Here is a 27099-nt window from a genome sequence, read left to right on the forward strand (position 1 = left end):
ACGTTGTCCGTGGCTTACTGCGCAGGTGCAGAACTACTGGCGGTAGTCCTCTGCACCGTGCAGCGTCAGCGGGGCAGCGGCGGAGAGCGGAGCTGACAGTGTGGGACAGTTGGCTGCAAGGGGCTGGAGAAAGCCCCAGGTGGGTAAAGCAGATTTTTGTAAAATCACCTGATGATCCCTTTAAGAAGAATGTTCTTTGTTTACCAGTAAAATGTATTTACAGCATAGCATATGGCTGCAGAGTCTTGTGGTACCCATTTTTCATTAGGCAAACACTAATAGCCAACATCCCCAAGTATGAATCCTGTCAGCGTATAAGGAAAGTCTCATACCACTGCATGTATTCTGGACTGAATCTTTAATAGCTGTGAATTTTCCAAGACTGTGGGTAATGTAGCAATAAATGTCAGACAGACTAATCTGTGGGAAAGATGTGGTGCCTGAGGGTGTAGCAAAGATAGCCTGCTGCCATAGAACATTTCCAAATGCTAAAAAGCAATTACAATTTCCAAGGAATCTCTGCTATACTACGTGTGTCTGTAACATACAGTATGACTGTACAGTGTAATTTAGCAATGCTGGGGACCCCCACCTAATGCTTCTAGTTTCTGCTGTGCTCATTCTGTTAAGTGAACATGTGTCTGTATTGCTGGGAGGTTTTATAAAGGTAGCCATACATCTAGTGATGATGGGCAGATTCGACCAAGAGACAAATCTCTCTCTAATCGAATCTGATAAGAGAGAGATCTGTCAGCTGCCCATACATCGCAGGCCGATTAACGATCAATTTCACGCTGAAATTGTTTAGGAATCGGCCTTGTGCGCCACATCCGACGCCTCGCCACTGTCCCCTAAGGAAGAATGTGTCCCCCCCCCCCCCCCCCCCTGTTTAAAGTATACATTACCTGTCCGCGGCCTCTGCTTGTTCCTCTGCTGCTCTGGCCGCACTCCTATCTCCATACACGTGCACCCCACGACGTCATATATGCGCCCTTACTAGGAAACCACGTGGGGCGTGCGTGTATGGAGAGGAGAAAGCGCCCAGAGCAGCGGAGGGACAAGCGCAGGCCGCGAACAGGTAATCTTTACTTTACTAGGGGCACCGAGGGGACAGCGCAGGGGTTTTGCCACGCTCTGTGATCAACGCGAAATTGTACGCCATTCCCGCTGTGCACCCGACCGATCAAGTCGGCCCTACATCTTGCAGCATGCGTGATCGAGAATGCAACCAATTTTCGTCCCAAAATTGGTCGCATTGTTGGTCGGGCATGCACTTGGAGGCACCGATTTTCATCCAATTCGATTATTATAATTAAATTGGATGGACGATCGGCTGCCAAGTCGCCTGATGCATGGCCCCCTGAACTCACATGTACTTGTGCTGGTGATTGTGTGATTGTACTATGTGTTCCGCAGATGGAAATTTCGGGTCCTGCGATCCCAAAAGAGTATATTGGGCATGGCCTGGAAAAATATGCACCACAATATGTTGACATGTTAAAATTCTGTATTACAGGGTAGAGTTGGTAATTTGGGCGCCATGGGTGCCTGAGAAGAGAGTGTGGGGAAGTTTTGCTACTTTGTAGCGATGGCAAAGAACATAATAGAGGCTACTTTCTCCACTACAGAGTTCTGCTACAATGTACAACAACAACAACAAAACATTTGTAAAGTGCTTTTCACCTGGAGGAACCAAAGAGCATCCACTTGTCTTACTTCAGTACATAGTGATGTGTACAGGGGAAAAAGTTATGTGATCATAAATGCCAGACTAAACAGGTTTTGATTTAAACATGTTCAGGGTTGGAACTGTCTTGATTAAGTTTGGCAGACCATTCCATGATGTCATAGTAGATAACACTCTCACCTTGCAGCGTTGGGACCGCGGGTCAAATCCCAGCTAGGGCACGGAGTTTGTATGTTCTCCCTGTGTCTGTGTGGATTTCCTCCAGGCACTCCAGTTTCGTCCCACATCTCAAAAACTTACATACAGGTAATTGGCTTTCCCCTAAATTAGACTACAACAGACATATGACTAGGCATAGATCAGGGGAAGGGATTAGACTGTGAGCTCCTTCAAGGGACAGTTAGCGAGAAGACTATATATACTCTGTAAAGCACTGTGGAAGATGTCGACGCTATATAAATAATAATAATTATAAATGTAAGTATGATACATGTACATTCGTTTACTTTCTATCACAGAGCCTTTGCTGAGCCAAAACTCTGTTGCCTTTTCCACTTCCTGCTCAGAAACAGCTTTGTGTTTTCTGACCTCAACTTCCTTTACCACCCCCTGTGTCTGAGTTCCCAGAGAGATTTAGCAAGGTTTGAGAAGAGCAGGGAGTACTGAAGAACATAAGTCATCTAGTAAACCTGGACTGGATGTTTTGAAAAATAAACTGGACTGCGAGCAGAGCCTTGCAAAGAATGGTTTTATTTGTCAGAGTAGCGATATGTTAAGTTATTGAGGACCAAAAATAACCTAAAGTCACTTGTGTAAGAGAGTAGTTCCTTCTTAAAATGGGATAAAACTTTGACATGACATTCAATAAAAATGTGTTTTCCTACTTTTTATTATCCATACAGTTATCATATTTGCTTTTGTGCACAAGTCATATTGTCTGTCTACAAATTACAAATTCTCAAAGTACAGTTTATTTGCTCTGAAAGCTGATATTGCATTTTATTGCACAGCTGCTGTATTTATATATGAAATCTATCTAGTGATCACTTCTTAAAGAGACTCTGTGCTAAAAAAAAAAAGTTCCCTGGGGGTACTTACCTTGGGAGAGGGGAGCCTCAGGGTCCCAATGAGGCTTCCCCATACCTGTAGCTGCAGGCAATCCAGCGCTGGCTCCCCCGAAAAGTCACGCAATCCTCGCTCGACAAGCCTGACAAGGCTTGATATATTTACCTTCCCTGGCTCCAGCGGGTGGTGCTGTTGCAGCTCTCAGCAGGGAAATAGACATAAACAGCCAATCTCTGCTGGGTCCGCTCTACTACGCAGGCGCAGGAGACTTGTGTCTGCGCAGTAGAGCGGACCGACAGCGATCGGCTATTTCCGCCTATCTCTGAGTGGAGAGCCGATACTGCGCCTGCCAGAGCCGGGACAAGGTCCTCCAGCACCCAAGGCTGAGACACCAAAGTGCGCCCCTCCATTCTTCCCACCCCAACTGTCCCACACTGATTGCTATTAGACTAAGAGGCGCCACAGAGCCCACAACCTCCCCAACACCTTAATATATAGTTATATGGCTTGCAATCACTGCTATGTATCCCCTTTTCTTATTTCTTTCTGCTTCAAACACAATTAGGAATGACAGCTGAATGAATTCTGCGCCCCCTCCTACACTGCGCCCTGAGGCTGGGGCCTCTCCAGCCTATGCCTCGGCCCGGCCCTGGCGCCTGCGCTGGAGCCGGGAAGGTAAATATTTATATCCCTGCTGTTCGGATTGGCACAGCAAGAATGAAATCTATTAGAAATCTATTGGAAATTAATCTAAATGCATCATTGGACGATTAGATCAAATGCAACCATATCTATGGGCCATTGATCTGCTGCCAGCAGCAGATCGACCTAGATTTTCCATCCTGTCAGATAGATCAAATTGATCGAAATCGGACGCAAATTGATCGATCGATAGATTTGATAGAACCAATTTCATTGAATAGATCGAACGATCAATGGCTGGAATCCACCAGTGTATGGGCCCCTTTAGGTCTTTCTGCTTCTCAGCTTAGTACAGCTCAGTTTCAGAAGTTTGCTAATGTTTACTAAATGTATCTGACAAAGGAATGCAAGCAAAATGTTATCACCTCTTTGGATGCGGCCAGAAGCATCCCACTGAAGCAAGGAGCTTTCCACTGAAGAATAAAGTGCTGCGTTTTAACTATTTGAATGTTGTTCTGCCACACATTTTTCTGTGGTAGTATATTTTATGTTGTAAATAATCTTTTAGCGCAAAGAGGAAACGCTGAGTTTCATAACACTGTAAAGTCCAGTTCCATTATAAGTTGTTTTTTTTTAGTTTTGAGTAATGTAATAAGGAGTTAAAACCTTTTTTTATTGCCTTCCTGTGTCCCCCTGAATGAAAATGTACATCTCTTCCTGCCCATAGAGGAAGTGAGGAAATCTCTCCAAAAGTGACAAAGATGGCAAAAAAAAATAATATTCGTTTATTTTGTATTTTTGTGAAGGGAAGGGATAGACTCCCTGAATAGCTTTTATTGATCTTTCTCATCTCCAGACTCTGAAACTACCAGTATCTACAGCAGTGATTACTCAAAAGCCTCAAAAGTTTCTAATCTCTTTCCATGCTATTTGAAACTTAAAGGGATACTGTAGGGGGGTCGGGGGAAAATGAATTGAACTTACCCGGAGTTTCTAATGGTCCCCTGCAGACATCCTATGCCCGTATAGCCACTCACCGATGCTCCGGCCCTGCCTCCAATTCACTTCTGGAATCTCAGACTTTAAAGTCTGAAAACCACTGCGCCTGCGTTGCCGTGTCCTCGCTCCCGCTGACGTCACCAGGAGCGTATTGTGCAGGCCCAGTATCGTCTGTGTCTGCGTAGTACACTCCTGGTGACATCAGCGGGAGCGAGGACACGGCAACGCAGGCGCAGTGGTTTTCAGACTTTAAAGTCTGAAATTCCACAAGTGAACCGGAGGTGGGGCCAAAGCATCGGGGAGTGGCTGCGTGGGCACAGGATGTCTGCGGGGGACCATTAGAAACTCCGGGTAAGTTCAACTCATTTTCCCCCGACCACCCTACAATATCCCTTTAAATACACATTTTCCTGAACAAGAAGTTTAAGACACAGTTACATGGCTGGTCATTACTATGATATGTCCAAAAAAGACTGCAAGGCTAAATTTAAAGAGGAACTTTAACTCAGGATTGAACATCATCTTAATCAGTAGTTGATACCCCCTTTCTTATGAGAAATCTTTATTCCTTGAAAAGAGCATCAGGGACATCTGTATGGCTGATATTGTGGTGAAACACCTCCCACAGTGTGATGTCATGACCATAGTCCTGGCAGTTTACTGTCTGTGAACCTTGTTGCATTGTGGGAAATAATGGCTGCCTGTGTCCAACTGCCAAGCAAGCAATATCTTCCTCTGCAGACTCTTCATTTACCGAGAGTTCTATCATGCATAGAGATCACCTGCCAGCAGTAAAGATGTAGCCACCTGTGATACATTTCAGAATGTAAATCAGGGAGAGAAAAGATTTTACAATGCACAAACACTGACTAAATATTTTATAAACAGATATTTAAAAAAAAATTATTTTATTTTAACTTCAGTTCCTTTTTAAAGAGACACTGAAGCCAGTTTAAAAACGGCTTTTTACCTTTTATTTACGTGAGGCATGTTTGCCCCTGCTAAAACACCGCTATCCCATGGCAGAACGAGGGGTCTTTACCCCCCAAATCCCCTGGGGCACACTGCGGGGAGCGCTTCCGTGAGAGGCAGAGCTTTCAGCTGCAGCTCTGCCTCTACACGCGTCTATCAGTACGTATTTCCGACAGTGCAAATCACTCTTATATGCTTTTCTGACTAGTTAGTGGGCTGGGGAGGGACTGTGCACAATATTTTGCTCAGTTGCAGCAGGTGGACAGGGACAGCACAGGGTTGCTCATTCTGCTTCTGCAGTATTTGACAGGCTTGGCTGTACATTTTTGGTAGCTACAACATTCTTTATGACAGCACAGCAATGTAGTGGACAGCACTCTTGCCTTGCATCACTGAGTCCCAGGATCAAATCTGGGACAGAAGTTGTACGTTCTCCATGCTTGTGTGGGCTTCTCCAGTTTCCTCCCACATTTCAAACACAGACAAGATAAGTTCATTGGTTCCCCCAAAATTGACCTATAGGCAATGATATGGACATTAGATTATAAAGATTGCAGAGATTACACTGTGAGCTCCTCTAGGCAGTCAAGGCTTGGCCACACTGGGGGTGATTGCAATGTGCTTGCCAATCACCGGCAATTGGCAGAGCCCTAGTGCAGTGTCACCCTATGAGGGTGTCCCCACAGCAGCGTTGCGGTTTTGGTAAAATCACAAACGTGCTGCATGAAGCATTTTTTGGAACAACTTAGCTTGATCGGAAGTGCAAAAACGCACTTTCATTCAAAAATCACATTGCAAAATCGCAATCACTAAGCACTAGCATGTTTTGTGGTGTGAAATATGCCTTATTGACATGACCATGTTCTCTGCAAAGTAGAGAGGGAGTTGTGGGAGTTGTCAGTGCTGTGTAAATATATCAGAATCAGAATCATTTATTCATCAAGTGCAACAGACGTCGCACCCGGAATTATTTGAGGATACATGGCAGTCGGCATAGTGCAAATACAACGACATTGCATAATTTAACAACGTAAGCATAGCAACAATAATCACAATGTGATTGTATCAGTACAAAACTTTAGGATCACAACCCTCCTGTGCAGGACATGCATGGAGTAGCAACATATGGTACAGTCGAACCGATGACCAATGAGGGTCAGCCTATGGGTGAGCACTCATCTTGAGATGAGGACAACTGCCTGGAGGAAGAAGGTGTTACTATGTCTGGTGGTTTTGGAAGGGATGGCCCTATAGTGGCGGCCTAAGAGGAGGAGGTTGAAGAAGCGACTGTCAGAGTGGGAGGGGTCGTTCTAATCCTGTTGGCCCTGGACCGCCTTCCCGTTGTGTGGAGGAGGTCCAAAGAGGGTAGTGGTGACCCGATGATCTTCTCTGCGGCAGTGATTACTCTCTGGAGTTTGTGTCTGTCCCTCATGTTTGCCCCTGAGTACCAGACAATGATGGAGGTGCAAAGGACAGATTCAATAGTAGCAGTATAGAAACTGGTTAGTATCTCCCTCAGCATTCCAAACTTCTTCAGCTGCCTCAGGAAGAACAGCTTTTGCTGGGCTTTCTTCTGGATTATGGTGGTATTTACATCCCATCTCAAGTTCTCGTGATGGAGGTGCCTAAGAACCGAGCACTGTGTACCCTGGCGACCTCAGTTCCATAAATATATATATATAGTGGGTTGCAAAAGTATTCGGCCCCCTTGAAGTTTTCCACATTTTGTCACATTACTGCCACAAACCTGAATCAATTTTATTGGAATTCCACATGAAAGACCAACACAAAGTGGTGTACACATGAGAAGTGGAATGAAAATCATACATGATTCCAAACATTTTTTTACAAGTAAATAACTGCAAAGTGGTGTGTGCATAATTATTCAGCCCCCTTTAATCTGAGTGCAGTCAGTTGCCTATAGACATTGCCTGATGAGTGCTAATGACTAAATATAGTGCACCTGTGTGTAATCTAATGTCAGTACAAATACAGCTGCTCTGTGAGGGCCTCAGAGGTTGTCTAAGAGAATATTGGGAGCAACAACACCATGAAGTCCAAAGAACACACAAGACAGGGTAGGGATCAAGTTATTGAGAAATTTAAAGCAGGCTTAGGCTACAAAAAGATTTCCAAAGCCTTGAACATCCCACGGAGCACTGTTCAAGCGATCATTCAGAAATGGAAGGAGTATGGCACAACTGTACACCTACCAAGACGAGGCCATCCACCTAAACTCACAGGCCGAACAAGGAGAGCGCTGATCAGAAATGCAGTCAAGAGGCCCATGGTGACTCTGGACGAGCTGCAGAGATCTACAGCACAGGTGGGAGACTCTGTCCATAGGACAACTATTAGTCATGCACGGTACAAAGTCGGCCTTTATGAAATAGTGGCAAGAAGAAAGGCATTGTTAACAGAAAGCATAAGAATTCCAGTTTGCAGTTTGCCACAAGCCATGTGGGAGACACAGCAACCATGTGGAAGAAGGTGCTCTGGTCAGATGAGACTAAAATGGAACTTTTTGGCCAAAATGCAAAACGCTATGTGTGGCAGAAAACTAACACTGCACATCACTTTGAACACACCATCCCCACTGTCAAATATGGTGGTACAGCATCATGCTTGGGGGGTGCATCTCTTCAGCAGGGACAGGGAAGCTGGTCAGAGTTGATGGGAAGATGGATGGAGCCAAATACAGGGCAAACTTGGAAGAAAACCTCTTGTAGACTGCAAAAGACTTGAGACTGGGGCGGAGGTTCACCTTCCAGCAGGACAATGACCCTAAACATAAAGCCAGGGCAACAATGGAATTGTTTAAAACAAAATATATCTATGTTTTAGAATGGCCCAGTCAAAGTCCAGATCTAAATCCAATCGAGAATCTGTGGCAAGATCTGAAAACTGCTCTTCACAAACGCTGTCCATCTAATCTGACTGAGCTGGAGCTGTTTTGCAAAGAAGAATGGGCAAGGATTTCAGTCTCTAGATGTGCAAAGCTGGTAGAGACATACCCTAAAAGACTGGCAGCTGTAATTGCAGCAAAAGGTGGTTCTACAAAGTATTGACTCAGGGGGCTGAATAATTACGCACACCCCACTTTGCAGTTATTCATTTTTAAAAAATGTTTGGAATCATGTATGATTTTCGTTCCACTTCTCACATGTACACCACTTTGTACTGGTCTTTCATGTGGAATTCCAAAAAAATGGATGCATGTTTGTGGCAGTAATGTGACAAAATGTGGAAAACTTCAAGGGGGCCGAATACTTTTGCAAGCCACTGTATATCAATAATATGCTGTGTGTGTGTGTTTTGCTGTCTGAATTCACCTTTCAATAAATCTGTAGCTGCATCAATCTGAGCCAACTGTGAATGAGGAAACTTGGAGGTCCAAATCAATCTCTTTTCTCAGCTTTTCACAGAGAGGAGGTACCCTTCCATAATACATACAGATACTTACAATACACTTTGCCACCACACATTGAAATATTACTCTTTTTTTACTTAAAGTGGACCTGAACTCCTGCACAGGAGAGAAGGAAACATAAAGAAATATACCTTGTATGTATTTAGAGAGTTTAGCCTGTCTATTTCTACCTCATCTGTGATTACAACTGTAAATTGATCTCTCAGCTGTGTCAGCTGGCTGCCTCAGCAGAGCAGCTAATTTGTAAATATAGGATGTGTAGACACACTGCAGATTTATTGTAGGATTTCTATCAGCTGTAACAAATGTTTTTTTTCTTTGAATGTTATCATGCTGTTGCTTATTTTTTTGGAGCAGAGAGGAAGTTCTAGAGTTCAGGTCCGCTTTAAAAATGAAAAGGCAATTGTGTGAATTAGCGCTAGGAATGTATCAAGGGAATTTGAATTCTAGATTTTGTTTCATCACATGTCCACTTCATCTCCCAACAGGAATATCTGAGACAGTTTGGATACTTACAAAAGCCTCTTGAAAGTGACACTGATGACTTCAGTCCGGAGGAAGTGCAGAAAGCAATTAGGTGAGTTGCAGATTAAACGTTCCTGGGTCACAACAAATTCATAGTTTTGTTAACTAAGTAACATATACTGTACATAAAAACTTACCTTGATTCTATATTATTTGAAGAACTAGTCTGTTCATTATTAAATACTGTTGTGCAGAATGTGCGAAACTTTCAGCTGTCACTTTACTGAGCATTTCTCTGATACAGCAAAGTTTACTTCTACTTTTACTTCTATAAGTATAGTATTTAAATTGCCCCAGAGGACTAGGACACCTCCTACCTGCATGCAGCTATGTTGAACATAGTCTTTTGGAAATAACCTACATGTGGGGAAACAGGGAAAGGAGATAGCAATCATCTGCCCCAACGAAGAACCTTTTGATACCTTTTTCCAGTTTCTATACCTGCACTAATTGAGTGACTCTTTGACACTCACAGTCAGACAGTTAAGTTAAGTTTGCCATCACTTCTAACAAAGAGAAATTTTATTTCAAAGCTAAAATGGTAACTTCAAATAGATACAGTATATGTTCCTACTGCGGACTGGTTGGCAGGGCCGGCGCTACCATAAAGGCAAAGGGGGCAATTTCCCCAGGGCCCCAGAGCCAGGAGGGGCCCCCAAGGAGTGTCCTCCAAACTTAACTATTGCTCCCTGAGGCGCTTGCACATTCTTCGGGAGAGTATTGTCTCACCTGTCCGGGCTCCATGAACTCCCGTCTTTATCCACTGCTGGTTGCATCTGTGACCTGCGGCTTGTTATTACGTAATATGTGCCAGGTCATGGAAGAGAGGCACCCCGTGAGGATGATGTCATGGAGCCATGACACTGACAGACGAGTCCACCAGAATAGGTGAGATGCTACTCTGCCAAAGACTTTGTAGGCGCCCCAGAGAGCACAGTTAAGTTGGGGAAATGGACAGCAGCCAGCTCAGAGTGGACATTTGGCTGCAACAAAGGGTCCCTCATGCCACTTTAGGGCCCCCCAGATTTATTTTGCCCGGAGGCCCCATTGTTACTAGAATGGGCCCTGCTGGTTGGAAATGGTTGATAAATGATCATTTCCTTGGATGTTTTGCTACTGAATGTGCTGATAAATATCGAATGATCCTTCACATATTGCATCATGTACTGTATATGTGCAGCCAACTAATTATTGTACCCAGGAAACTAACAAAGGATCTCATACCTAATGCCAAACCCTAACATCACCTCTAAGTACCTAAAAAGCACCTCCCACCTAATACCTTACCCTACCCCCATCCTTTAGGGGCTAAAATGAACCTCCTAACCCCAGTGCCTAAGCGGCTGCTAGTTGTAGCCAATCATCTACTATTGGCTCCAACCATTGGTTCCTAAGTGGTAGCCTACTATCAGTTACTAGCCCCATCGGGCACCCAACTCACCCCTTGAGCGCCTGATTAACGATAATGAATACAAGTGTTTATTAGACGCCTACCGATGACCGCGCCCGAATGATCTAATCCGAATCTACCTCCCTGATGCTCATTAATCACCTAGGGCAGAAATAAGAAATGTACCAAATTACTTCTTATTTTGAGTGTTTTCTGTCCTAATTCCACTGCTCAGATCATGTCACAGAGAAACCATCACAAATCTGATGAGACATAAGTAATGCTTAATTTGCAGTGGATAATCACTAGATTCCGGCACTAATTTATCCTATCATGTCAATTCCTACTCTAGCTGCTAAAATGGGAAAATAAGGATCATTATATATGTCATGTCTACATTCCAGCAATTCTGGGGAGGGCACAGTACATCCATAGCTGATGGACAGGCTGGGCAGACAGTATACCGTAAGTAGCCCGGTGTTTTCCTAGAGAGTCATAACTCTGACATCACCGCTCAGACTCCACAGATTTACACATCAGTTTTGTACATGGTAATTAGGAGATGGGTGTGGCTAAGTACAGTTTTTAAACTGACACTTGCAATTTAAAGTGAACCTGAACCGAGTAAAATTATTTAAAATAAACACATGATGTACCGGTACCTGCAAATGAATATTACATTCTTACTTCACTGTCAGTTCCTCTTAAATGCTCACCATTTCCTTCTTACAATGATTCTTCGCAGTTCTGACAACATTTTGTCAGAACTGGAATATATCAGTTGCTGTCAGTTATATATCAGTAGCTGTCAGTTATAACTGAAAGGACAACTGATAAGCAAGGTAATATGCATGTTTCCCTGTGGCTCACGTGGATGATATTACAGTTTAACAGTGTGCTGACCAGGAAGCTGTTATGCGCTAATGGCCATGTTCAAAAGGGAGGACAGAGAATTGACAGTGGGCAAACAGTGGGCAGAGGAGAAAGAGATTGATGAATAGATTACACGGGAGGTAAGAATGACTTGTGTATGTTTATTTTGACTTTTAATTTTCAGTTTCACTTTTCTATGCTTGAAGTGAACATAATTTAATATTGTAATAATAAATCTCTCGTCAGACCCAGGATAATGCTTCAAGTATTTAAGTTTAGCCTAGTTTTTTAGGGCCTTGCCATCTGGGTGAAGCGTTTGCTGTGGCATTCTGCGACTACGCCTTTAGAGGCTGTAACATTTCATGGCAACATGTAACAAACATATCAGCATAATTTTTGTAGAGATTTTATCCCAACCACCGGGTGATGGAAAGTTCTGAGTCTGGGTGCAGCGACAGCATTGCCAGTATCTGTTGTCCACCATGTATGAGGTACGCAACTTGTCACAGCCATACATCAAATGTTGTGCAGTCTTGTTATAGTATCAGAGCTGCCAGTGTGACAAGATCCAGAAAATAACCTTACAGGATCTTCTCAAAAAAATTAGCATATTGTGATAAAGTTCATTATTTTCTGTAATGTACTGATAAACATTAGACTTTCATATATTTTAGATTCATTACACACAACTGAAGTAGTTCAAGCCTTTTATTGTTTTAATATTGAGGATTTTGGCATACAGCTCATTAAAACCCCAAATTCCTGTCTCAAAAAATTAGCATATTTCATCCGACCAATAAAAGAAAAGTGTTTTTAAAACAAAAAAAGTCAACCTTCAAATAATTATGTTCAGTTATGCACTCAATACTTGGTCGGGAATCCTTTTGCAGAAATGACTGCTTCAGTGCGGCGTGGCATAGAGGCAATCAGCTTGTGGCACTGCTCAGGTGTTATCTTATGGAGGCCCAGGATGCTTCAATAGTGGCCTTAAGCTCATCCAGAGTGTTGGGTCTTGCGTCTCTCAACTTTCTCTTCACAATATCCCACAGATTCTCTATGGGGTTCAGGTCAGGAGAGTTGGCTGGCCAATTGAGCACAGTAATACCATGGTCAGTAAACCATTTACCAGTGGTTTTGGCACTGTGAGCAGGTGCCAGGTCATGCTGAAAAATGAAATCTTCATCTCCATAAAGCTTTTCAGCATGAACCCACTTTTGAACCAGAAACAGCGGCAGAAGCGCCTGACCTGGGCTACAGAGAAGCAGCACTGAACTGTTGCTCAGTGGTCCAAAGTACTTTTTTGGATGAAAGCAACTTTTGCATGTCATTCGGAAATCAAGGTGCCAGAGTCTGGAGGAAGACTGGGGAGAGGGAAATGCCAAAATGCCTGAAGCCCAGTGTCAAGTACCCACAGTCAGTGATGGTCTGGGGTGCCATGTCAGCTGCTGGTGTTGGTCCACTGTGTTTTATCAAGGGCAGGGTCAATGCAGCTAGCTATCAGGAGATTTTGGAGCACTTCATGCTTCCATCTGCTGAAAAGGTTTATGGAGATGAAGATTTCATTTTTCAGCACGACCTGGCACCTGCTCACAGTGCAAAAACCACTGGTAAATGGTTTACTGACCATGGTATTACTGTGCTCAATTGGCCTGCCAACTCTCCTGACCTGAACCGCATAGAGAATATGTGGGATATTGTCAAGAGAAAGTTGAGAGACGCAAGACCCAACACTCCGGATGAGCTTAAGGCCGCTATCGAAGCATCCTGGGCCTCCATAACACCTGATCAGTGCCACAGGCTGATTGCCTCCATGCCATGCTGCATTGAAGCAGTCATTTCTGCAAAAGGATTCCTGACCAAGTATTGAGTGCATAACTGAACATAATTATTTGAAGGTTGACTTTTTTTTGTTTTAAAAACACTTTTCTTTTATTGGTCGGATGAAATATGCTAATTTTTTGAGACAGGAATTTTGGGTTTTCATGAGCTGTATGCCAAAATCATCAATAAGAAAAACAATAAAAGGCTTGAACTACTACAGTTGTGTATAATGAATCTAAAATATATGAAAGTCTAATGTTTATCAGTACATTACAGAAAATAATGAACTTTATCACAATATGCTAATTTTTTTAGAAGATCCTGTACATGACGGGTAGTGAAGAGAAGGAAATGGTGACCTGAACTGAGAATAAACGTATGAGATAATTAATGGTATGTGTAGTAGTAAAAGTATATAGAATCTCCCTGTAGTCTTATATTCCTATTTTCAATTTAACAATTTACATTTTAACTTGGGGGTATAAAGGAGGTTAAATGTTATCACTGAAGTCTGCATGGCAGCCATTTCAGTGTTAGATAAAATTGAATTAATTCAGCTGCCAAGAAAAATAAATAATAGTCACTAGCAACACCTGGATATAGGGTTGTATTAGGTGTGGTAGGCAGGAACCCCAGTCATTTTAAATCATTAGCATAAGAAGACGTTTTTCAACTCCATTGAAAATCAGTATATCAGTACTTGCAGTGAGCACCCTTCTGCCCCACAAGGATGGGGATGGCTGTTCATGCTGACGCTGCTTGATTTGAGGGCCGGGATGGGGATGGCTGTAGATGCTGAGTCTGCCTGATTCATTTGAAGGCAGGCATGGTATGGCTGTAGACAGAGCTGGTACAAGTTCCTCCAGAACCCAAGGCTGAGACACCAAAGTGCGCCCCTCCATCCCTTCCCCCCAGCCATCACACACTGATTGCTATTAGACTAAGAGGCGCCCCAGGGCCCACAACACCTTAATCTCTAGCTATCTGGTTTGCAGTCACTGCCATGTATCCCCTTTTCTTATTTCTCTCTGCTTCAAACACAATAGGGGAATGATAGCTGAGTTAGTTGTGCGCCCCTGCTACACTGCGCCCCGAGGCTGAAGCCTCTCTCGCCTCTGCCTTGGGCAGGCACTGGCCTGGCTGTATATGCTGACTCTGCCCGATTTATTTGAAGGCAGGGATGGGGATGGCTGTGGATGCTATTTTACTCATCATGTTACTTTTATTACTGTCATTACCAATTCTATATTTTGTATTCTGTATTTTGTATAATTTTTTGTATTTTGTCACTAATTATGTATCTTGTATATTGGTGTACACCATTGTCTGTATTATTATGTACCCCATGTTTGTTTCTTACTTTGTACAGCGCCACAGAATATGTTGGTGCTTTATAAATTAATAATATTAATAATGTTGACTGTTTAATTCATTTTGAAGGCAGAGATGGGGATGGCTGTGGATGCTGACTCTGCCCAATTCATTTGAAAGCAGGGATGGGTATGGCTGTGGATGCTGACTCTGCCCAATTCATTTGAAGACAGGGATGGGGATGGCTGTGGATGCTGACTCTGCCCAATTCATTTGAGGGCAGGGATGGGGATTGCTGTGGATGCTGACTCTGCCCAATTCATTTGAGGACAGGCAGATGTTGTAGCGGCCACCTCTGTTAGTGAGGCATGTCTATCTACTGCAGAGTAAAGCCTCCCAGCTGCTGTCCTGCCTTGAGGCCTCCCAGGATGCTTGGAAGAATGGGAGATAGGTATATAGGAGATATAGGCTTCAATTCATCAAAGGGTGTTCGATAACAAAATCCCAGTCCTTAAAATACCGCATTCGGTATTTTACACTTCACTGTGCTAATTCATCAATATTTCACATGTGTGGTAGAGGTTCGTTAAGTTACCGAAGTACTACGGCTTCAGTTCATCAAAGGCTGTTAGATAACAGCAGAGTGGTGCAGAGCAGCTTGGAATGTCTCTGTGTTGTTACAAGCTGATAACAATAGAAGGCATCCAGACATCCCTTTACATGTAAACGTGTTATATTTACTGTTCCTTATACTGCCTCTGCTGCTCTGAATCTGTCCATCAGTGTTTCTTAACATTTTACTTATTTGCCACAACGTAGATAAACTTCCTGGAGACATTACAAATGCCATGCTTGGTGATTTCACCACTTGCATCTTTGCATATTCAAACAGGGACTCAAAGGGTTACACCACCGAAGGGTATCTGGGGATATCTTTTGTCCCGTTCTCTCTGCTCACTGCCTGGGGGGTCTGGAAGCTTGTGTGGAGAAGCATGTGCGACCTATCAGCACCTATCAGTGGCACTTGCAGGAGAACAGGGGCTGTTTCTATTGGCTGCCTGCTCCTGTTAATCATGAAAACATTCACACAGAAGGCTTTCGAAGCCTGTAAGGACAGGGGAGAGCTGGAGATAAACACCGAATGTGCTAGCGAATGTGGTAACCTTGATGAATTAACATTTACTGACATTTGCTGACATGTGTTGAGCACAAGTCGGTAATTTATCTCATTGCTCTGTCATTTCAGCTTCTCATTCGGTAACAGCTTTGATGAATTAACATTTTCTTAAGTGCTCCGTTAACTCAGCTGTTTTCAGCATTACCGAATGCGGTAATGCTTGATGAATTGAAGTGATAGTGGTCCACAAAGCAGCTGCTGGGAGCACTTTGGGACATAGACTGTGAAGCCACAGGCATGGAGTACAGAGGACTAAACTGATACTCACTACTTCCTAAACACCTCTGTCTGCTCATCAGCCTCTTTTAATTATGGTTTTTACTTTTTCACCATGACAAAATATTTCCAGTTATTTGTCATGTAAAAGCAACATTTATGCTGCAGCCTTCAGAGCAGGATGCCTTCACATCAGGGCCGGATTACCGACCAGGCAACAAAAGCAGTCGCATGGGGCCCCCATTCAGAGTCAAAGGGACCCTTTCAGCACATAAACCAGCCCTCGCCATCCTGTCAGCGGTGGCTGGATGGTATAATGGTTAATGGGACTCTGAGCAGTGCAGTAACTATGGAAAGATGCATATCATTTTAAAGCTCCGTTTCTCCTCTTTCCAATGATATATAAACCGCCCTATGCCTTTTAGTTTTCGCTATTTTCGCGATCGAAATCGCGGCCGTGGCAATTTCGATCACGAAAATAGCGAAAACTAAAAGGCGTATGGTGACAGTTTATCTATCATTGGAAAGAGGAGAAAGAGAGCTTCAAAATGATGTGCATCTTTCCATAGTTACATTGTATTACACAGGACGACTTTTCTCTAAAGTCGGCAGCTCAATTCAGCACAATGCAATGAAATATAAGGAACCCAGGGGGATAGAATTACAAACATCATGCTGGTAGGTGTGAGGATGTAATTAATTAGTTGTGGGTATGCTTAAATGCATACCCACAGGCACTGCTCGGAGTCCCTTTAAGGGCCTTTAAGGGCTCTGCCTCTGACACAGGAGACCAGGGTTCGAATCTCGGCTCTGCCTGTTCAGTAAGCCAGCACGGTGCAGCACCTATTCAGTAGGAGACCTTAGGCAAGTCTCTCTAACACTGCTACTGCCTATAGGGCGCGTCCTAGTGGCTGCAGCTCTGGCGCTTTGAGTCTGCCAGGAGAAAAGCGCGATATAAATGTTATTTGTCTTGTCAAATGATGCCGTGTGCTGCTGATTGTCTTCAGAGCCAGGCTCTCCTCCTAGGTCCCCCTCCTGCTACTGCGCGCTCTGCCACTGCCCACTCCTCCTTCCCTTCCCACAGAGAACCACAGCTGCAGCAAGAATGATAGCAGCAGATAACAAACGCTCACTCACCTATCCACATGGGCGTAGCAATAGGGGTTGCAGAGGTTGCGACCGCATCAGGGCCCTTGGGCCAGAGGGGCCCCGAAGGGCCCTCCCTCAACTACAGTAGTTGCTCTCTATTGGTCCTGAGCTCATAATAATCACTTGTATAGATCCTTTGAATAGTGGTAATCACTAACAAACTGTTCCCCATCCCCTTCTTGCACCTCTGACACTGTAGTTGCCATTGGCAGGTTTTGGCACACCGTATCATTTGTTATGTATAGAGTGCTTTGGGGGCCCCATAGTAAATCTTGCATCGGGGCCCACAGCTCCTTAGCTACGCCACTGCCTATCCATGATCCAAGCGATAGAGATCCTGTCATCTGAAACCCATCTGTCTCTTCTACAGTGCAGCTGCTCGCTCTGAACTTCCTGATTCTCAGATCAGACAGGAAGTAGGAAGTAGCAATAGTAGTAGTAACAGAGCGACAGCACTCTAGAGGAGACAGATGGGCTCCGGATGACGGGACCTCTATTGCTTGGATCGCAATAGGTGAATGTGAGTCATCTGGTGCTGTCATTCTCCCCCACTGCAGCTGCCTTCTCTGCTGGACTATCGTATTCACTGGGATGGAGGCTGCATGGTGGCTGCTTAGTTTGGGAGGAAATCGGTTGTTTGGTGGTGGAGGTGGTTATGTAATTCTGTCTGGGGAACGGCTTCCGGTTTGGCGGTATCCAGAGCTTTCTGCTATTGCCAGACTGGAGATGCAGGGGGAAAGTGCTGCTGCTGTGATATCTGGCGCCCTCTTCACAGGGGTGCCCCAGCCCCTGAGTGAAAATGTCCCAGCCATTCATCTCTCACTCAGCATTTTGCCGCTGCTATTCCCTCAATTGTGCACCCACAGAGGAAAGCAGGGCTGTTGCCCATAGCAACCAATAGCTCGGCTGCCCCGGAGTGTGCGGCATGTTGCTGTGCAGCTGCATCTTCTGATTCTATTACAACATGATGGGGGGGCCCAAATCAGTTACTTTGCTTAGGGCCCCATTTAGCCTTAATCCGGCTCTGCTTCACATACAGCCATACGTATGCACCAAAGGTCCCCTGCTGCTCTAATCTGCATTTCACACCGAATGCTGAAAAACTGATGCATTTTAACTGATCAGTTGTTCCATAGCAGTGCATTATGAGAAAGCTTTCAGTTAAAACGCATATAATGTGAACCAAGCTATAGGGAAACATGGACATTACCTGCTTCACCTGTGTTGCACATCAGTTGTCTGTTCAGTTATAACTGACAGCAACTGATATAGTGTGAATGGACCAATTTGTTTAAACTAAACCAGTTGCTGTCAGTTATAACTGAAAAGACAACTGATGTGCAAGGTAATGTCCATGTTTGCCTATGGCATCTTTCAAACTGTATGCTGAAAAAAACTGAAAGCTTTTTTACAATGCACTGCTATGTAAAGTTAAAAGGCATCAGTTTTTCCGCATATAGTGTAAAAAAGGCCAAATTATATGCATGATAATGGATTCCTATTGTAGGCAGTTTCTGACAAGCCAATAGTAGCAAGGGACACACTTTGCTAGAGGGGCTTCTCTACAGCATGGGCCTAACTTATAAAGCCTAATGCTAGGTACACACCATACAATTTTCTGTTAGATTTTCTCTTAGATTTACCTGCCAGATACAGTGGAGGAAATAATTATTTGACCCCCTCACTGATTTTGTAAGTTTGTCCAATGACAAAGAAATGAAAAGTCTCAGAACAGTATCATTTCAATGGTAGGTTTATTTTATCAGTGGCAGATAGCACATCAAAAGGAAAATCGAAAAAATAACCTTAAATAAAAGATAGCAACTGATTTGCATTTTATTGAGTGAAATAAGTTTTTGAACCCCTACCAACCATTAAGAGTTCTGGCTCCCACAGAGTGGTTAGACACTTCTACTCAATTAGTCACCCTCATTAAGGACACCTGTCTTAACTAGTCACCTGTATAAAAGACACCTGTGCACAGAATCAATCAATCAAGCAGACTCCAAACTCTCCAACATGGGAAAGACCAAAGAGCTGTCCAAGGATGTCAGAGACAAAATTGTAGGCCTGCACAAGGCTGGAATGGGCTACAAAACCATTAGCAAGAAGCTGGGAGAGAAGGTGACAACTGTTGGTGCGATTGTTCGAAAATGGAAGGAGCACAAAATGACCATCAATTGACCTCGCTCTGGGGCTCCACGCAAGATCTGACCTCGTGGGGTGTCAATGGTTCTGAGAAAGGTGAAAAAGCATCCTAGAACTACATGGGAGGGGTTAGTGAAAGACCTCAAATTAGCAGGGACCACAGTCACCAAGAAAACCATTGGAAACACATTACACCGCAATGGATTAAAATCCTGCAGGGCTCGCAAGGTCCCCCTGCTCAAGAAGGCACATGTGCAGGCCCGTCTGAAGTTTGCCAATGAACACCTGAATGATTCTGTGAGTGACTGGGAGAAGGTGCTGTGGTCTGATGAGACCAAAATAGAGCTCTTTGGCATTAACTCAACTCGCTGTGTTTGGAGGAAGAAAAATGCTGCCTATGACCCCCAAAACACCGTCCCCACCGTCAAGCATGGGGGTGGAAACATTTTGCTTTGGGGGTGTTTTTCTGCTAAGGGCACAGGACAACTTAATCGCATTAATGGGAAAATGGACGGAGCCATGTATCGTGAAATTCTGAACGACAACTTCCTTCCCTCTGCCAGGAAACTGAAAATGGGTCGTGGATGGGTGTTCCAGCACGACAATGACCCAAAACATACAGCAAAGGCAACAAAGGAGTGGCTCAAGAAGAAGCACATTAAGGTCATGGAGTGGCCTAGTCAGTCTCCGGACCTTAATCCAATAGAAAACTTATGGAGGGAGCTCAAGCTCAGAGTTGCACAGAGACAGCCTCGAAACCTTAGGGATTTAGAGATGATCTGCAAAGAGGAGTGGACCAACATTCCTCCTAAAATGTGTGCAAACTTGGTCATCAAATACAAGAAACGTTTGACCTCTGTGCTTGCAAACAAGGGTTTTTCCACTAAGTATTAAGTCTTTTATTGTTAGAGGGTTCAAAAACGTATTTCACTCAATGAAATGCAAATCAGTTGCTATCTTTTATTTAAGGTTATTTTTTCGATTTTCCTTTTGATGTGCTATCTGCCACTGTTAAAATAAACCTACCATTGAAATGATACTGTTCTGAGACTTTTCATTTCTTAGTCATTGGACAAACCTACAAAATGAGTGAGGGGTCAAATAATTATTTCCTCCACTGTAGCTTTTTTCCATGTTGTAGGTAAATCTAACAGAAGAATCTAACAGAAAATTGTATGGTGTGTACCTAGCATTAAAGTGCACCTGAACTGAAAATAATAAGTCATAATAACCATACACACATAATATCATACTTACCTCCCATGTAGTCTACTCCTCAATCTCTTTCTCTTCTCCTGCGTCTCATTTGCCCACTGTGATTAATGGAATTCACCGTCCTCCACTGTAAAAATAACCATTACCCCATAACAGCTTCCTGGTCAGCACACTGTTAAACTGTAATATCGCCCACTTGAGCCATAGGGAAACATGGACATTACCTTGCACATTCAGTTGTAACTGACAGCTGCTCATATATAACTGACAGCAACTGGTATATTTCGGTTCTGACAAAATATTGTCAGAACTGGAAGGGATCATTGTAAGAAGAAAATGCTGAGCTTCTGAGAGCAACTGATGGTGAGGTAAGTATGTAATATTCATTTGCAGCTACATCATGTGTTTATTTTAAATAATTTTACTCACTTCAGGATCCGTTTAAAGTACTCCTAAACTGAGAGGGGGTTTGATTAATAAAGGGGCTGTTATGTTGCAGAACCATTCACACATGTCACAGCACCAGTCTCTTAGTTCAGTGCCACCAGTGGTCCACGTTCTAGTGAGTCGAAAATCATTCACTGACTAGAACGTCAGATATAGACGAGGAGGATATGGCAGTTTTCCTCCCCGATCATGCCTCCTTGTGCCGTCATGCTTTAAAGAAAACCTAAACTGAAAATAAAAAGCCAAAATAAGCATACACAAGTCATACTTACCTTCCATGTAGTCTACTCCTCAGTGTCTTTCTCCATTCCCGCGTCCTGTTTGTTCACTGTGATCAAGGGAATTTTCTGTCCTCCATTTTGAAAATGGCCATTACCCATAACAGCTTTCTGGTCAGCACACAGTTAAACTGTAACATCGCCCACTTGAGCCATAGGGAAACATGGACATTACTGGGCACATCAGTTGTCCACTCAGCTATAACTGACAGCAACTGATATATTTCAGTTCTGACAAAATGTTGTCAGAACTGGAAGGGATTATTGTCAGAAGAAAATGGTGAGCATCTGAGAGGAACTGATGGCAAGGTAACTATGAAATGCTCATTTGAAGTTACCTCATGTGTTTATTTTAAATATTTTTACTCAGTACAGGTTCTCTTTAAAGACCTGGACAAAAACAAGCACCATCACACAACTCACCTGCTCCTGAATCCAATCGCTGCCTTTTGCGCCTTGTCAGCTCTCCTGTTCTGCTGTTGTGTCCTCTCATATCTGCCTTCATCTTCACTGCTATGACGCTGACCCAGAAGTACTTTCAGGTTACTTCTGGGTCAGCGCCATATCGGGGTACACAGCGGCAGAACATGAGAGCTGACAAGGTGCAAAAGGCAGCGATCGGATCCAGGAGTAGGTGAGTTGTGCGGCGGTGCCAGTGGCGTAGCTATAGGGGGTGCAGAGGTTGCGACCACACCGGGGCCCTGTAGGGCCCTCCCTCAACTACAGTATTAGCTCTCTATTGGTCCTGTGCTGCTAATAATCACTTCTAAAGGCTAGTACACACTAGCAATTTTGATTGACCAATGATTGCTCAATTTTACCACCTCCATGTAGTATGAGGGCCAAACAGATTTTCAATTCTATGCAGATTATATAGGTAAATGGTCATACTACATGGAGGTGGTAAAATTGAGCAATCATTGGTCAATCAAAATTGCTAGTGTGTACTAGCCTTTAAGATGCTTTAAATAGTTGGAATCATTAACAAACTGTTCCCCATCCCCTTCTTGCACCTCTGACACTGTAGTTGTCCTTGGCAGGTTTTGGTGCGCCATATCAATTGGTACGTATATTAGGGGGCGCTTAGGGGGGCCCAATGTAAAACTTTCACTGGGGTCCAAAGTTCCTTAGCTACGCCTCGGGCGGTGCTTTTTTATCACGTCTAAAACGGTGAGTACTGTAAGATGGTATGAGGCCACCTTTACCGAGAGTGGAGATACTTGGAGAACATACATGCCTGACATGGATTCAGAATAAATATTCTGCTATTACACGACAGTAGTTTGCAGTACTACCAATTATCTACCCTTTTAGTGGCGAGGGATATGGAGGCTGCCATATTTATTTCCTTTTAACCACTTGAGGACCTAGGGCTTTCTACCCCTTAAGGACCGGCCACTTTTTTTCCATTCAGACCACTGCAGCTTTCACGGTTTATTGCTCGCTCATACAACCTACCACCTAAATGAATTTTGGCTCCTTTTCTTGTCACTAATAAAGCTTTCTTTTAGTGCTATTTGATTGCTCCTGCGATTTTTACTTTTTATTATATTCAGCAAAAAAGACATGAATTTTGGCAAAAAAATGATTTTTTTAACTTTCTGTGCTGACAGTTTTCAAATAAAGTAAAATTTCTGTATACATGCAGCGCGAAAAATGTGGACAAACATGTTTTTGATACAAAAAAACCCATTCAGTGTATATTTATTGGTTTGGGTAAAAGTTATAGCGTTTACAAACTATGGTGCAAAAAGTGAATTTTCCCATTTTCAAGCATCTCTGACTTTTCTGACCCTCTGTCATGTTTCATGAGGGGCTAGAATTCCAGGATAGTATAAATACCCCCCAAATGACCCCATTTTGGAAAGAAGACATCCCAAAGTATTCACTGAGAGGCATAGTGAGTTCATAGAAGATATTATTTTTTGTCACAAGTAAGCGGAAAATGACACTTTGTGAAAAAAAAAAAAAAAAAAAAAAAGTTTCCATTTCTTCTAACTTGCGACAAAAAAAAATGAAATCTGCCACGGACTCACCATGCTCCTCTCTGAATACCTTGAAGTGTCTACTTTCCAAAATGGGGTCATTTGTGGGGTGTGTTTACTGTCCTGACATTTTGGGGGGTGCTAAATTGTAAGCACCCCTGTAAAGCCTGAAGGTGCTCATTGGACTTTGGACCCCTTAGCGCAGTTAGGGTGCAAAAAAGTGCCACACATGTGGTATTGCCGTACTCAGGAGAAGTAGTATAATGTGTTTTGGGGTGTATTTTTACACATACCCATGCTGGGTGGGAGAAATATCTCTGTAAATGACAATTTGTTAATTTTTTTTACACACAATTGTCCATTTACAGAGATCTTTCTCCCACTCAGCATGGGTATGTGTAAAAATACACCACAAAACACATTATACTACTTCTCCTGAGTACGGCGATACCACATGTGTGGCACTTTTTTGCACCCTAACTGCGCTAAAGGGCCCAAAGTCCAATGAGTACCTTTAGAATTTCACAGGTCATTTTGAGAAATTTCGTTTCAAGACTACTCCTCACGGTTTAGGGCCCCTAAAATGCCAGGGCAGTATAGGAACCCCACAAATGACCCCATTTTAGAAAGAAGACACCCCAAGGTATTCCGTTAGGAGTATAGTGAGTTCATAGAAGATTTTATTTTTTTGTCAAAAGTTAGCGGAAAATGATTTTAATTGTGTTTTTTCACAAAGTGTCATTTTCCACTAACTTTTGACAAAAAATAAAATCTTCTATGAACTCACCATACTCCTAACGGAATACCTTGGGGTGTCTTCTTTCTAAAATGGGGTCATTTGTGGGGTTCCTATACTGCCCTGGCATTTTAGGGGCCCTAAACCGTGAGGAGTAGTCTTGGAACGAAATTTCTCAAAATGACCTGTGAAATTCTAAAGGTACTCATTGGACTTTGGGCCCTTTAGCGCAGTTAGGGTGCAAAAAAGTGCCACACATGTGGTATCGCCGTACTCAGGAGAAGTAGTACAATGTGTTTTGGGGTGTATTTTTACACATACCCATGCTGGGTGGGAGAAATACCTCTGTAAATGGACAATTGTGTGTAAAAAAATCAAAAGATTGTCATTTACAGAGGTATTTCTCCCACCCAGCATGGGTATGTGTAAAAATACACCCCAAAACACATTATACTACTTCTCCCGAGTACGGCGATACCACATGTGTGGCACTTTTTTGCACCCTAACTGCACTAAGGGGCCCAAAGTGCAATGAGTACCTTTAGGATTTCACAGGTCATTTTTGTTTCAAGACTACTCCTCACGGTTTAGGGCCCCTAAAATGCCAGGGCAGTATAGGAACCCCACTAATGACCCCATTTTAGAAAGAAGACACCCCAAGGTATTCCGTTAGGAGTATGGTGAGTTCATAGAAGTTTTTATTTTTTTGTCACAAGTTAGCGGAAATTGATTTTAATAGTTTTTTTTCACAAAGTGTCATTTTCCGCTAACTTGTGACAAAAAATAAAATCTTCTATGAACTCACCATACTCCGTACGGAATACCTTTGGGTGTCTTCTTTCTAGAATGGGGTCATTTGTGGGGTTCCTATACTGCCCTGGCATTTTAGGGGCCCTAAACCGTGAGGAGTAGTCTTGAAACCAAATGTCGCAAAATGACCTGTGAAATCCTAAAGGTACTCATTGGACTTTGGGCCCCTTAGCGTACTTAGGGTGTAAAAAAGTGTCACACATGTGGTACGGCCGTACTCAGGAGAAGTAGTATAATGCGTTTTGGGGTGTATTTTTACACATACCCATGCTAAGTGGGAGAAATATCTCTGTAAATGACAATTGTTTGATTTTTTTACACACAATTGTCCATTTACATAGAAATTTCTCCCATCCAGCATGGGTATGTGTAAAAATACACCCCAAAACACATTATACTACTTTTCCTGAGTACAGCGGTACCACATGTGTGACAATTTTTTGCAGCCTAGGTGCGCTAAGGGGCCCAACGTCCTATTCACAGGTCATTTTGAAGCATTTGTTTTCTAGACTACTCCTCGCGGTTTAGGGCCCCTAAAATGCCAGGGCAGTATAGGAACCCCACAAGTGACCCCATTTTAGAAAGAAGACACCCCAAGGTATTCCGTTAGGTGTATGGCGAGTTCATAGAAGATTTTATTTTTTGTCACAAGTTAGTGAAAAATGACACTTTGTGAAAAAAAACCAATAAAAATTAATTTCCGCTAACTTTTGACAAAAATAAAATCTTCTATGAACTCGTCATACACCTAACAGAATACCTTGGGGTGTCTTTTTTTCTAAAATAGGGTCACTTGTGGGGTTCCTATACCGCCCTGGCATTTTACAGGCCCAAAACCGTGAGTAGTCTGGAAACCAAATGTCTCAAAATGACTGTTCAGGGGTATAAGCATCTGCAAATTTTGATGACAGGTGGTCTATGAGGGGGCGAATTTTGTGGAACCGGTCATAAGCAGGGTGGCCTTTTAGATGACAGGTTGTATTGGGCCTGATCTGATGGATAGGAGTGCTAGGGGGGTGACAGGAGGTGATTGATGGGTGTCTCAGGGGGTGGTTAGAGGGGAAAATAGATGCAATCAATGCACTGGGGAGGTGATCGGAAGGGGGTCTGAGGGGGATCTGAGGGATTGGCCGAGTGATCAGGAGCCCACACGGGGCAAATTGGGGCCTGATCTGATGGGTAGGTGTGCTAGGGGGTGACAGGAGGTGATTGATGGGTGTCTCAAGGTGTGATTAGAGGGGGGAATAGATGCAAGCAATGCACTGGCGAGGTGATCAGGGCTGGGGTCTGAGGGCATTCTGAGGGTGTGGGCGGGTGATTGAGTGCCCTAGGGGCAGATAGGGGTCTAATCTGATAGGTAGCAGTGACAGGGGGTGATTGATGGGTAATTAGTGGGTGTTTAGGGTAGAGAATAGATGGAAACACTGCGCTTGGGTGGTGATCTGATGTCGGATCTGCGGGCGATCTATTGGTGTGGGTGGGTGATCAGTTTGCCCGCAAGGGGCAGGTTAGGGGCTGATTGATGGGTGGCAGTGACAGCGGGTGATTGATGGGTGGAAGTGACAGGGGGTGATTGATGGGTGGCAGTGACAGGGGGTGATTGATGGGTGATTGATAGGTGATTGACAGGTAATCAGTGGGTTATTACAGGGGAGAACAGATGTAAATATTGCACTGGCGAATTGATAAGGGGGGGTCTGAGGGCAATCTGAGCGTGTAGGCGGGCGATTGGGTGCCCGCAAGGGGCAGATTAGGGTCTGATCTGATGGGTAACAGTGACAGGTGGTGATAGGGGGTGATTGATGGGTAATTAGTGGGTGTTTAGAGGAGAGAATAGATGTAAACGCTGCGCTTGGGTGGTGATCTGATGTCGGATCTGCGGGCGATCTATTGGTGTGGGTGGGTGATCAGATTGCCCGCAAGGGGCAGGTTAGGGGCTGATTGTTGGGTGGCAGTGACGGGGTGATTGATGGGTGATAGGTGATTGGCAGGTGATTGACAGGTGGTCAGTGGGTTATTACAGGGAAGGACAGATGTAATTAATGCACTGGCGAATTGATAAGGGGGGGGTCTGAGGGCAATCTGAGCGTGTGGGCGGGTGATTGGGTGCCCGCAAGGGGCAGATTAGGGTCTGATCTGATAGGTAACAGTGACAGGTGGTGATAGGGGGTGATTGATGGGTGATTGATGGGTAATTAGTGGGTGTTTAGAGAAGATAACAGA

At 43.7% G+C, this 27099-nt stretch overlaps 1 protein-coding gene across 1 annotated transcript in view; it reads left to right on the forward strand.

The window, feature by feature from the left end:
- MMP19 (matrix metallopeptidase 19) overlaps window positions 1-27099 on the forward strand; it is a 68923-nt gene that overhangs the window by 10110 nt on the left and 31714 nt on the right. The window contains exon 2 of the mRNA XM_068267581.1: window positions 9284-9372. Within this exon, the coding sequence (XP_068123682.1) occupies window positions 9284-9372 (89 nt within the window). The remainder of the gene's footprint in view (window positions 1-9283; window positions 9373-27099) is intronic.

Source organism: Hyperolius riggenbachi, chromosome 2 (assembly GCF_040937935.1).
Source record: "Hyperolius riggenbachi isolate aHypRig1 chromosome 2, aHypRig1.pri, whole genome shotgun sequence".
NCBI lineage: Eukaryota > Metazoa > Chordata > Amphibia > Anura > Hyperoliidae > Hyperolius > Hyperolius riggenbachi.